The 12,586-nt window shown below is 41.3% G+C and overlaps 2 protein-coding genes across 4 annotated transcripts in view; one reads left to right on the plus strand and one right to left on the minus strand.

Annotated features, from left to right (window-relative positions):
* The window catches only part of LOC310892160 (tumor necrosis factor receptor superfamily member EDAR-like), a 461,331-nt gene that overhangs the window by 203,326 nt on the left and 245,419 nt on the right, over positions 1 to 12,586 (minus strand). The gene's annotated exons all lie outside the window — the stretch shown is intronic.
* LOC310892153 (E3 SUMO-protein ligase RanBP2-like) overlaps positions 1,580 to 12,586 on the plus strand; it is a 39,773-nt gene continuing 28,766 nt past the window's right edge. The window contains exons 1-11 of one of the 3 annotated variants that reach the window (XM_083819527.1): positions 1,580 to 1,889; positions 3,992 to 4,059; positions 4,562 to 4,673; positions 5,655 to 5,807; positions 6,668 to 6,898; positions 7,273 to 7,418; positions 8,731 to 8,923; positions 9,468 to 9,558; positions 10,426 to 10,635; positions 11,930 to 12,108; positions 12,207 to 12,382. In XM_083819527.1, coding sequence (XP_083675653.1) covers positions 1,815 to 1,889; positions 3,992 to 4,059; positions 4,562 to 4,673; positions 5,655 to 5,807; positions 6,668 to 6,898; positions 7,273 to 7,418; positions 8,731 to 8,923; positions 9,468 to 9,558; positions 10,426 to 10,635; positions 11,930 to 12,108; positions 12,207 to 12,382 — 1,634 coding nt within the window. In that variant the 5' untranslated portion in view covers positions 1,580 to 1,814. The remainder of the gene's footprint in view (positions 1,890 to 3,991; positions 4,060 to 4,561; positions 4,674 to 5,654; positions 5,808 to 6,667; positions 6,899 to 7,272; positions 7,419 to 8,730; positions 8,924 to 9,467; positions 9,559 to 10,425; positions 10,636 to 11,929; positions 12,109 to 12,206; positions 12,383 to 12,586) is intronic. The other 2 variants (XM_083819528.1, XM_083819526.1) reach the window with 2 other exon arrangements.

Genomic DNA, 12,586 nt, shown 5'->3' on the forward strand with positions numbered 1-12,586 from the left:
TTTTTTTTTTCTTCTATTCTTATTATTGGAGCCCTCTCTCCAGTGGAGGGTTGCCCAAATTCACACTGCTCCCTTGGGAGCTGTCTTTGGAGTGAACTATCATTGAAAGAATACCCATGGATTTTGTCATCAAGAGCATTATTAAAAGCAGTGCAAAACAGGGAGGGAGCTAGCAATTAGACAATTAACCTGGACAATTACAGGTCTAGTGCTGAAGCTTACTTCCTGGTCTGTCAGTATTATAAATATTTCACATAGCTGGACGTGCTTTCTTTAAAGAGGCTGAGTTTATTACTGTTTTTTTGAACCTTGACCCCTACTAGGTCTCTCAAAGGAGGCTGTGGGCCTGGGATTTAGGAACGGATGCCTCAGCTTTGCCCCCTTTTTACTGCATGGGATCAATCATGCATGAGCAAGAGAGATTCCTTTTGAAGCTCCTGCTTAGAATAACAGTAGGGAGCGCTTCAGAAAGCCCAATGGATGTAGCTGTAGGGGGAAGGAGCTGAGCCTAAAGCCTTTCTGCCTCCAGCAGTGGCAAATCCTGAGCTCAGTTCCTACCAAGGTATCAAGATGTGTAGTGAGCCAAGCTGAGTATGGTCTGGTTGCAAGGTTAGCACTAGAGCCGGTCAACTGCTGGCCTGTCTGGTGGGCTACCTTCCTGGTGTTGCAACCACTGGGGACAACGTGGTGCTAATTCCACAGAGATGCCGACCAGCGTCAAGGCACTCGACCTTGTCTGTATGAAGGCAATTTCACACGCCTCCCCATGATGAAAAGCAAAAATTTCCTCCAGTGACTCCCAAGCCAGCTCTCGGATTCTCCTCTGCACCAGCGCTAAGACTTCTAATCCTCAGCCTGGCAGGTGTTGACAAACTGCTTGTAACCCCAGTCATTTAAAAAGCAGAGGGAAAAAAAAACCACGCTAATTCTTCTTATGGAATTAGAGCCAATGTGTAAAGAAATCACCATTAATAGAGCAAATAATAAAAGAGAGGGTTAACTCTGGTTAACTAGGGTTAGGGTGTTAGGTGGCTGCTGCTGATCTCCTTACAGAAACAAGGTGGATACTTGATTTTTCCTGCAAAGATGGTAGGAGTTGTGGAGATGTCGGTAGTGCTTAGGTGTAGCAGGAAACTTGTGTATGTCAATGGGTTGCTAGAGACTGAGAAGGGGATGAATTTTTAATGAAGAGATATTCACAGAGGTATCACACGACTCAGGGACAGCCCAGTGGCCACATTTTGACCAAAGTGACTGGAACTTGCAGAAAAGTGAGCTGGGCACCTCCAGCAAGCGGGCTCCTGCTGGGAATTAAGCCATGGGGCAACTGCCTTACGGCTTAAAAAAAAATAATAATAAAAATAGTTTAAACCTCCTGTCTCAAGCTTTGCAGCCTGCTCATCTTAACAGCTGCTCCCAGCTGATTTCTGAAGGGCCATTTCCAAACTCATTTCCTAACGCCCCGTCACGGAACCCCAACGACCGCCCCCAGCGGCCGGCCGCCAGCCCCGCGCATGCGCTGCAGGCGGGGTGGCCCCACCCAGCGCCCCGCCCCTCACTGTGGCGACAGCTTCTGCGCGTTCACGGGGGGCGGGCGCCGTGGGGCGCGCGGGGGGAAGTTTGCGTAACGCGCGGCGGCTCCTGCGCACCCTCCGCAGGGCGGGCGCCGCAGGGGCGCGCGGGAACGTATGTAGCGTGCGCAGCGTGCGCAGCGTGCCCAAGGTGGGGCGTACGCGCTACGCGGCGGGTGCCCCCGCCGGGAGCGGCGCGGCGCGGAGCAGAGCCCGGCCGGGCTCGGCGCCGCCGCGGCCGCCATGTTGAGGCGCAGCAAGGCCGAGGTGGAGCGCTATGTCGCCACCTTGCAGGCCGCTGCGCCTTCGCTGAGAGAGGTGAGTGAGGCGTCGCCGTTTCCCTTGGCCCGGGGGGGAGAGGCGGCCGGGGCCCCGGTTGGCTTGGCTGAGGGTTGGGGTTGGGGTGGCCGGCTTCGGGGGGGGGGGGGGTTGGGGCTACCCCTGCCCCGCGGCGCTTCACGGACGGGAGGGGGTTTTTAGCAGGGTTTTCCTCGAGGCCGGTGCGAGGGAAAAGGGGTTTCCTCACGGGAAACGTCGCGGGTCTTTCCTCCGGCCGGTGAGCCCTGGGTTTGCTGTAGGAGGAGCCCGCCGGGAGTTACAGAGCCGTTCGGGTTTGTGGGCCCCTGGTTCCTAACTTCCCGGCGTTACTTCCCTTCAGAAACTGAACTCACAGATAGGCAGCACGCCGCCTTAAACTTTCAGTTTCCTTTACGTGCGGCGCGGTTAATATTTCTGGGCGGCCGCTTCGTGAAGCGGCAGCGTCGAGGGAGGGAGAGCCGGGAGAAAACGGCTCTGCTCTCTGTCACTAGCCGGGCACAGGGGTGAAAAACTCCAAGCGTTCCTATTATAGCTGGAAAATGCTACGCAGGTCTCAGCCGACTGATGCAATTCATGGGGCCCTAATCCTGAAAGATGCCGTTCTGCTGCTCTGAATTGGTTTTATCGCAGAGGCAGAATATTTAGCAGCCTGAATGTGCCCGAGCTAACCATTATACGTTAGGGACTGCATGCAGGGCCTGTGTACACCATCGTTTGTGCCTTTCCCAACAGCAACAAAATTGTCCTGTGACTTTGTTTATTCGACTTGGGTGCTGTTTAGATTAGACGGTGTCAAGTGCATCGCTGCCAGACTCACAGATACTTTTCCACAGTTTTGATATTTCTGGTGGACTCAACAAAAAACATTTCCTCTCCTTTTCTTGTGCTCAAGGCCACTGGATGCATTTAGTTTTGACTTTTGAGCGATGTTTACAACTGACTGTGTCGCACAGTCCACGGTGGAAATAGTTACTGGTTTCCTTGTTGTGTTGATTTCAGAGGGAAGGGTCTTACAAGGCTGCAAGCGTTTATTTTGAGGTTTCTTTTCATCCCTGTATACAAGGTGTCAAGTTTGACTCCACTCTGGCATGTCAGTGCGTCTTTGTGATACCTGAAAATATGGACTGAAGACTAGGAGGCCTGCTTTCATTTAAATTCACTTTTTAAAGTTTTACGTAGATAACTTCAGGGTGGGAGAGGGGTGAAGACTGGCAGTTTGAGTGTGTTTAGAATGTAGACAGTTGTTTAACGTTTTGCACCGTAGACCTAACTACCTCCAGTATTTTGGAGTTCACAAACAAAACCTGCTTTTGATCTGATGTTGGGAGCTCAGATTTTAAATACATGTTATCTAGCTTCTACCTTGAAGTTTTTGCTTGTGACTTTGTAGTTTCATAGCTCATTCCTTTGACTCATTTCCTCCTGCCCGTGCTTCTGCCATCTTGCCCTCTTGCTTGCTCAGTCTTCTGTTTTGCCTTTTTTTTCCACTTTCGTTTCCCTGTTTTATTCCTCCATAAATACCTTTCACCTTTCATCCCCAGAACAAGTGTGTTCAAGTTATCTCAGACTGGTAACATCAGAAATAAATTAATGCATCAATGCATTTTGTATATAAACTGAGAGTAAGTGGGATTTCTTAGTTGAGGAGAAAGCATTGTCTACCTATATTTAAACAGTTGTATGTGACATGTACTAGAGCAGGACTAAATAGCATCTTCTTGTTTAGTCTATCAGATTTAGGGATTCGTTTTGCAACCTTGTTACATTGGGGAAAAAAAAACTGTACGTTAAATGTAGCTGACTCCATTCTTCTACACTCTTTAGTCAGAAGTGTTTATGAGCTGTTACAAGTATTAAGGCTTGTTGCTTGCTTCACCAGTAACCTCAATTTCACGTTAGTAGCCTTCGCCGGTTACTGGAAAAACATTGTTTTCCAAATCCCACATCTTTCAAAAACAAAGCTTTGGATATGAGGAACGGACTGGAGCTGATAACTAGTTATCAAATTCAGTCTCTCAAAAGTATTAGAAGGGTCTTCCTATTCAATTACTTTGAAAGTGTTGTACGTCTAAAATGTGCTTGTCGTGTGTTTTCCCCTTCAGAAATCGTTGAAAGGATTCCTTTTTGCTAAGCTGTATTTTGACGTCAAAGAGTATGATCTTGCTAAAAGGTAACACACGTTGATGTATGCTGTTATTCTGTTCTCTAAAGCATAATAGAAAAGCTAAATGAATATGAAGTAGACTGGAGAAATCAAGATCACTATCATGCTGCTTTAAGGTAGCAGTAGACATGGGTATCAGATGCTGTTTAAATCTTTATAAAACAGCAACTTAGATAAATATCTATGTGATATTGAAAAACTTACCGTTTGAAATGGCTTTTATTCCACTGTATTATGAAGTTATTACAGTTTCTGTGAAGTTATTACAGTTAGAGTTTCTTTTTTTAATAAACACCAATACTTGCTGGCAAATAAGTAGCATCTGTACATGTAAAAATAATGTTGTTCTGTACTTTAAGGTCCAGACCAGGTATCTAGAACCAACCATGACTGCATTTCCTGTGTCACATGTTAAATTCCTGCTTCAGTTCTATGGAGGCTGGGGGGGAGGACAGAGAGACTCATATTATTGAGGAATATTGATCCTTTTTTTTTTCCTGTTCTGTAGGTACATGTATACATACCTCAGTGTGCAAGAGAGAGATCCGAAAGCACACAGATTTCTTGGACAAATTTATGAAGCTGAGGGCAACACTGAAAAGGCTTTTGGATGTTACAAGGTAAACACTCCACTGACCTCCAATGTCCTGCTTTAATCCATTGCAAAGGGACTTTTAAAATCATGCAGTTCTGGACATTTCTTAAATGCATAAAAGAAAACATATTTGTGGAAAAAGTGTAATATGTATGCTTTCCGTTGCCAAATGCGTATATGATGTACTGCAGAGGGGATTCTTCATTTGACATGATTTGCTTCAGCAGTATTTTTTTTAAGTTGATTCTTTTGTGACCTAGACTGGGTCTTCGTGCTACCTGCTATTAAATTCTTTCCATATCGTACGTTGCCCTTTGGACTAAGGATCTGTGACTGCTGTCGAATTCCCTAGCAGGGGCTCTGATGACAGCAGTAATCTAGTTGCTACTGGAAGACTAGACCTAGGGTGTTTTCTAGTTGTTTGTATTTATTGCTTTTTTTTGGGTTTTGTTTGGGTTTGGGGGCGGGGGGGGGGAGTGAGATGGGGCAGGGCAAACATAATTTACATTTATATGCTTGCCCAATGAGAAATTCACCATCAGAATGCCTTTGTTCAGGTTTTAGGGAGGGAGAGGATGTGCTCAACAGTTTTGCTGCCAATACATCCCAGCTTGTCTTAGTGTGTGACTTAATTATATCTTTCTTCAAAAGTGTCCATATGGAGTTAGACTAAAGGTACTTAAGAGTCCAGCTGCCTGCGTATAGCTGGTGGTAGGGGCAGAATAGCTGGCTTTTGCATTTTTGCTCTTCTAAATCTTTTCTTTTCTGAATTTTTGCTCTTTTGAGTTGCAGCAGATGTATCTGGGTGCTGTAAACTAGTGATAAGTTTAGAAACTGAGGTCTTTCTTAATGTATTCAGAAAGTATTTACTAATAGATCTGTCTAATTTGAATACCTGTGTCTTTTCAACGAGTGGTGTAATTCTTTCCTGTTCTGTGTGGATTGCAAGATCAAGTTACCTTTTTTTCCTGACTTTTTTTCCGTGTGTGTGCATGGGGAAAACTAGCGCTCTGTGGATTTGAACCCAGCACAGAAAGATCTAGTGCTGAAGATAGCGGAGTTACCGTGCAATAATGACATCACTGATGAAAGAACAAAATACTGGGTTGAAAAAGCTGCTAAGGTGTTTCCTGGAAGCCCTGCTGTTTACAAGTTGAAGGTAAATGCCAATTTCCAACCTCTGTTCTGTGACTTAAAGAAGCTTCTAGTATCTGACTGGAGCACTTTTCCCGTGTCATCTCATGTAAAACTTCCTGGCTAAATTATTTTAGAATCTTGAGTATTAAATCTAATGGAATTAATATTCTTTAGATTTAATTCTTCTAGAATTTATTCTTCTATTTAAAGAAATGTTAATTTCTTTGCTGTTTGACACTTCTGTCTAGCTTTCAAGAAAACTGCAGCTGCAGGCTCTCATACGCTTCTCAAGGTTTCAGGGTTGACAGTCTTCAAAAATGCAGGGAAATCATGTTAGTAGTCACATCCAAAAAGTTAAGACTAGGTAGGCAGTTCTCTATTTATTGTGTGACTGGCAGGAAGGTGGCAGGCCTGAGAACTCAGACTTCCTTGCTCTCTACGCTGCTTTTTTGTTTTTTTAATTTGGATTAAAAACAGCATAAAGTAAGGAACGCTCTAATTCTCAATTACTGTGTAAATGCCTTCAGTCACACAATCTCACTTTTGCACAGGTATTAGTTTTGTGTAGCACAGCAGCAATGACACCTAGTCTTAAGATGCTTGTTTCAGACAGGCTATTCTGTGTCAGGGTATGCTGTCTTTGAAGCAAATGGTTTCACAAGCTGAACATACCATCCATAAGAGGCAAATTGTTGTGTTTTTTTTGTATTTTAAATGTTTGAGTATTTCTTCAAACTTTGTAATAACTGGAAGCTTTTCAGCTTTAATAGTTTAAGTAATGTAGTCTGTGTGGTGGAGGCAAGAGAATTGTCTCTTAATGCAGTTGTTGAAAAGGCCCACATGCAAGACGAAATATTAACGTGTTGCCTTCATGTTCAATAGGAGCAGTTGCTGGATTGTAAAGGTGAAGATGGATGGAATCAACTTTTTGACCTTATTCAAGCAGAGCTCTATGCAAGACCAGATGATATCTACGTTAACATCAGACTTGTTGCACTGTACCGCTCAAATAATAGGCTGAGAGACGCTGTTTTCCATTGTCAGGAGGCAAAGAAGAAAATACCTTTGCAGTCGAGCTTGGAATGGTGCTCCTGTGTCATAGAGACATTTGAGGTGTGTAATCATATTTTGATATTGTGATAATCTTCCATATCATTTAAACTAGCTTGTGTCTCTTAGTTCATTACACTGACAGCTATTTCTCAAGTGATTTAACTCCTTCAAATGCAAATTAGTGAAACCACTCAAATTACAAAGTACTTCCTTGGAGTTTCCTTCCTAGAGTTAAATGTTACAGAGTTGTTTAGTTTCTAATTTCAGGGACCAAACTGTTCAGGCAAATAGTTCCCTGGAATTTTGCTGTTGGTGAATGTCTCAGTAGTGGAAATAGATTATGCAGTAAATGATAGTGATTTGTTTTGGAGAAGTACTGTCTTTGCCTTTATGGAAGGATGACTGTTCCTTATCCTCTGAACCTTCTTCTTTAGGAATATCTGGAATCTGTACAAGACTTGGAGTCTGATAAAAGTAATTGGAGAACTATCAAGAAAGACTATCTGCTGGCCTATTGCAGCTTTCTTAAAGTGATGCTATCTTCTAGAGATGTTCAAGAATGCAGAGGCGCACTCAAAAGGTATAGTTTTACCTTTTCTGTATTTAAAGCAAAACAAAAAAACCTCTATGAATTGCATGTATTTTTCTAGGTCACAGAACATCTACCAGGCTTCAATTTCACTGTGTAACCAGTTTGTGGATGGGAGAGGAGACTCTCTGTTTTAGAATAAAGAAAGGTTCCTAATAGGCTTGAGCCCCAAGCTATAAGCCTTGTTTGAGTAGTCAGCACATAACCATGGGGAAGACCCAATATTATCTTGGGTCAATTACCTTTTTGCCATTCAGTAAGAGAATGTTCTGTACCTCAGCAACTATCTCATTAAAATTTCCCAGATGCTTGTATATCAGCTTTGTCCTGGTCAAGTTAACACAACACATGTTGAAATAATGAAGAATTTTAGGCATATAATATAATTGGAAGGGAGGAAGCTGCCTGCAGTAAGAACATTCACCTTCAGAGAAAACTGGATAGTGTTTCAGGGCTAGCTGGTTTCAAGGCGTACCATCTGTGTCACAGCTGAAGTAGTACAAAACAATGTTTGTAGCCAATTTGTTGGTGAAGAGCCATGTTCCCTTAGATCTACCTTCTCTTCTTTCTTTTACCTTCTCTGGAGATATTCAAGACCCATCTGGACGCCTACCTGTGCAATTTGCTTGAGGGAACCTGCTTTGGCAGGGGGGTTGGGCTCAATGATCTCTCGGGGTCCCTTCCAACCCCTACAATTCTGTGATTCCCTTTGTCACTAACTTCTATTGACATAGCTTTGTTTCTCGCTTAAGTGACGATTGTTACCTTTTTTAAAACAATGTTCTTCAGTCTGCTCTTCTTGAATGAGTATATGAAGCAATACAGGCAATGGTTGAGGAATAGGTAATGTCCAAATATGTCCCCCCCCGAACATTGACCATAAACGTGTGGTTGTTCTTCTAACATTTCGTTAGAGTCCTTCAGGGTACCTAGATCTGAAGCACTTCTAGATCATGGCAACGCTAACAGCTATTATAGTTTTGTCAGGTTACTGAAAGTGTTGACTGTTTATTGGAAAGCCACTCCTGAGTGGAGACTATTTACTGGCCTGCAGCTATTCAGATTGCTGCGGTACCTCTTATTTGGAAGAACCAGTCTAACTGTATTTTGGTCTGTCCTTTTGGTAAGTGAAGTGAATTTTACTTCAATAAACAAAGTTGAGAGCTTTGGGAGTTTGAGACGGTTATTCTGCCTTCTAGTTGACTCATCAAGTTACTTGATTCACAGTTAAATAACGTTGTCCCCAAACGTGCTATAGCTTTTACCAGGACTTTGCTCAGAATGAGTCTTTTCTACATTTTAGTCTTGATGGTGTGCTTCACTCAGTGAAAACCTATGTGAGTGGGACTGACGAGTTGTCTCATACCTTCATCGAAGTGAAAGGACAGTTATACATGCATGCTGGAACTTTGCTACTGAAAATGGCTCAGCACAGTGAGGCACAGTGGAAAGAGGCGTGTGAACTGGCAGCACTGTGTTACATGATAAGTTTCCAGGTAAGTTGTTTTTCAGTGTATGCCTTTAGTTGATGCAGTTCTTGGAATGCTCTGTTAAACATTTGTATTCTGAAAATTAACTAGTGTTTGTAAGACTCCCTCCTCACCAAATCTTATTATTCCACAATTCTTTAAAAGATTTCAAATGGCATCACTAGAATAAAAGTGTATCATCAACTGCTTTTCTTGTCAAAAGTAAATTGACTCTTAAAGGCTAATGAGTGTATTTCCCACAGTCTGTTCTTTTCTGCAATACAGCTGAAAACATAATGAATAGTAAATTTATTGGTGTAGGGAGGGAAGAGGATGAACTGAGTAACTCCCTTATTCTTGCGTAGACAGCAGAACTAAAAAGGTGTGCTATTGTGTGCTATTTGCAAAAGATACAGTTGCCCACCTCATATTTTTCAAGGGATGTGTTATATAGTACCTTCAGAATTGATGCTCTTTTTCTTAAGTTTTCTTGTGCTTGTTTCCTAATTTTTGAGACTAATTTAAGTGATCTGCTTTGTATAGTAAAGAAGCTATAACAATTCTTCACCAGGTTCCTAAACCAAAGTCAAACCTAATAAAAGAGGAGCATACTGGACAAGATACCCTGGAAATGTTGGCCTGTGATCGGAAAAGCCAGTCTGGTAATGAAAAATAATTAAAATCCCTTAGTTACGTTTCAGTCTTATGAATAGCTACTTTAAGAATCAAGTAACTCTTGTTAAAGAATACACTTTGTGTCTTGAAATGCAATAATACTCTCTGGATTCTGACTCCATATGAAATGCAAAACAGTAGTTTGATCCTGACATCTAATGTTTTCTTCCTCCTCTTCAGCATGGTGGTAGACTTCATTCTTTCTTTTCAAGTGAGCTTTTTCTTCTTTTTATCTCAAGGACACTGAGGTAGAATTGAACTTTTTAGCATTTCCTAATCTGAAAATGCTTTCTGCCTGCTGATTCTATTTTACAAGTTTACAAGTATTGTTAGCCCAAGCATAAAATACTATTGTTGCTCCATCCTTTCCATTCCCTTATTTGTTCATCAGGTTTGCTGTTTCTGTTGCTAAGCTTAGGCAGGCTTTCAATCTACATGCTCTATAGCCCCTAGATGAAAACAAACAAGAAAAAACAACAGAACAGTAAACATCAGGTTGAATTGTTCCAGAATGGATTTTGATAAGATCAACTCCAACTTGTATTACAGCTGCTTATTTTTGAATACAGTTGCAATGCCCCTAGAACAATAATTTAAAAAAAAAAAGTCTTTGTAAATCCAGTTGTCCAGGAAAACAAATGCCTTGGGACTGGTGTCACTAAAGGCTTGGAAAGCCTATGTGCTGAAACACTGACCTAATTACAGGGAGAATATAACTTACCAATTTGTGGGTTTCATAAGGGGAAATCTTGATTCTCAGCCTTCCGTAGCAAGAACAGCCCACTGTATCAAATACTACTTTCCTTGATTAAGTTCACTGTTTATCTATGTGAAGTGATATTTTTGTCTTCTAGGTCATATGCTGCTGAAATTGAGCCATGGCAAAGAAGACTTCCTGAAAGAGGTTGTGGAATCTTTTGCAAACAAAAGCGGTTCATCTGTGCTGTTTGGTTGTCTCTTTGAGAATGGAGCTTCCAGAGAGAGGTCTTTCCTTGGTACGGATGATATTGGAAATGTCAGTATGCAAGCACCAGTGCAAGAGGAACTTCATAAATACGATCTTGGTAAGAGGTGTTACTTTCTGAAACTCAGCATAAACATGACTGTCTGTACCAGAGAGTCTTCTAGAAATACTTCATATTGCAGTAAGAGACAGCCATACTAGCTGTTCAGTGTTGCCCTAATTACTCCAAAAGAGTGATACGTAAGGAGTTTCAATTTATGCTGTAACATGTTGCTGAGAAGCAGTATTGTTATGCCTGGTTCTTAAGAATTTGTCACATACTTCCCTACTTCTATCCTTTCTGTGTTTTCTAGTCTGTTCTGATCCATTTTCATTTGCTGCTGCCTGTTTAGTTCTTTGTGTTTGTACATCGATAAGTGTCAATGGGAAGGCAGGTCTCTCTTCCTATGTAACCTATGAATACAGGTTACGGGCACAAAAATAAGGTAACTTTAGGAAGAATTGCAAACTAGTAAAAACTTCTTATTTTTGAACTTGACTTGATGATGAAGTCTGGCTTTGAATTTTGGTGTAACAAGGTTAGAGTACTAGTAGTTTTTTTACCTAGCTGATAATTTTTAGAAACTTTTAGGCTGTTAAATCTTTTCTGTGTACTACCTAACTCTCTGTTAAGTAATTTTAGACAATAAGGCTTACAGTCCTTTATCTTAAATAGCTAAAATAAAGCTTATACTACCACAACCTCTCATAAGCAGTTTATTTGTAGTGTTTTTTGTTATGTATTTTAAAACAACGAAGGTCTGTGCATGTTGCATGCAGGCTAAAGATTTTCCCTGTTAAAGAAATAAGTGCAAAAACATAATTGCAAAAAAAAGTCTGGCTTTAAGTTAGAAATTAAGTGTTCAAGCTATTTTAACATTTAACATTGCTGAAGATAGAGATTTCACGAGCATTACAGAACTAGAAAAGCTGCAGTACTTCTGTTTAATGCATTAGTTTAACCTGCTGCCTCAAAATGAAGAGTTTAAAATTTAAAATTCTTATGTACTTCAGTGGAAATGTTATCTCCATTCTTTGCTTTGACAGAAAAGCTAAAGTATTAATACATTTGGCTTGTGCACTCCTATGAAGTAGATGCTGCTTCTTCGAAAGCTATTTATATAATATAAATAGATGCCAAAATCACTTCAAGAATGCTACATCTTACTTTTAAAATGCTTATTTCCAACTTAGATGGAGGCAAAAAGATGGGAAGAGATTGCTAGGAAGCTCCTTCAGTGTGATATATATACTAAAACTCTACTTTTCATATAACGAAACCCGGCTTCGATCAGATGTTAGTCTTCCTAACTAGGATGCAGATATTAACTTCCTACAACTTTGTTTTTGCATAGGTGCTGTTCGAATGCACCGTGGTAGTCTCCAGCACCTCGTGTGGCTTTGTTTGCAGTGGATCTTAATGTCAGTGTTACCCCCAGTGCGCAGATGGCTAAAACAACTTTTTCACTTGCCCCAAGAAACATCAAGACTAGAGACAGATGCTCCTGAATCCATTTGCCTGTTAGACCTTGAAGTAAGTAAATTTTCCATGTTCTTAAATGTACTATACAATTTAAGAGTTTTGGTATCTAATACTTTTTATTTATTTATCTTTTATTTTTACAAAAACAGGTATTTCTGCTTGGAGTGGTATTCACTAGCAACTTAGAATTGCAAGAGAAGTTTAACGCTCACTACAGTGCACATCAGCCTCAGTTCTTACCATTGGCAGTGTGCAAGCAGCTCTATACTGAAAAGCAAAGAGCCTGGTGGGATGCCGTTCGTACTATTACGCACAGAAAAATAATGTAAGGCTTTTTAAGTTTGGAAATATTCGAAACGAGTTTTTAGTAGCTTCTGCAAGGGTGTCATGAATTGATCCCCATAGATTGTGTGTAAAATTCATTTTTCTTGATGTATTTTGGACATTGAAGTCTTACTGCTGGAGGGGCTTGAGACACTTAAGAACTTTCTAAAAATGGGGTTTTCATTTCTAATAATGCATTTTTAAG

This window comes from Anser anser, assembly GCF_964211835.1.
Source record: "Anser anser genome assembly, chromosome: 1".
In the NCBI taxonomy this organism is placed as follows: Eukaryota; Metazoa; Chordata; class Aves; order Anseriformes; family Anatidae; genus Anser; species Anser anser.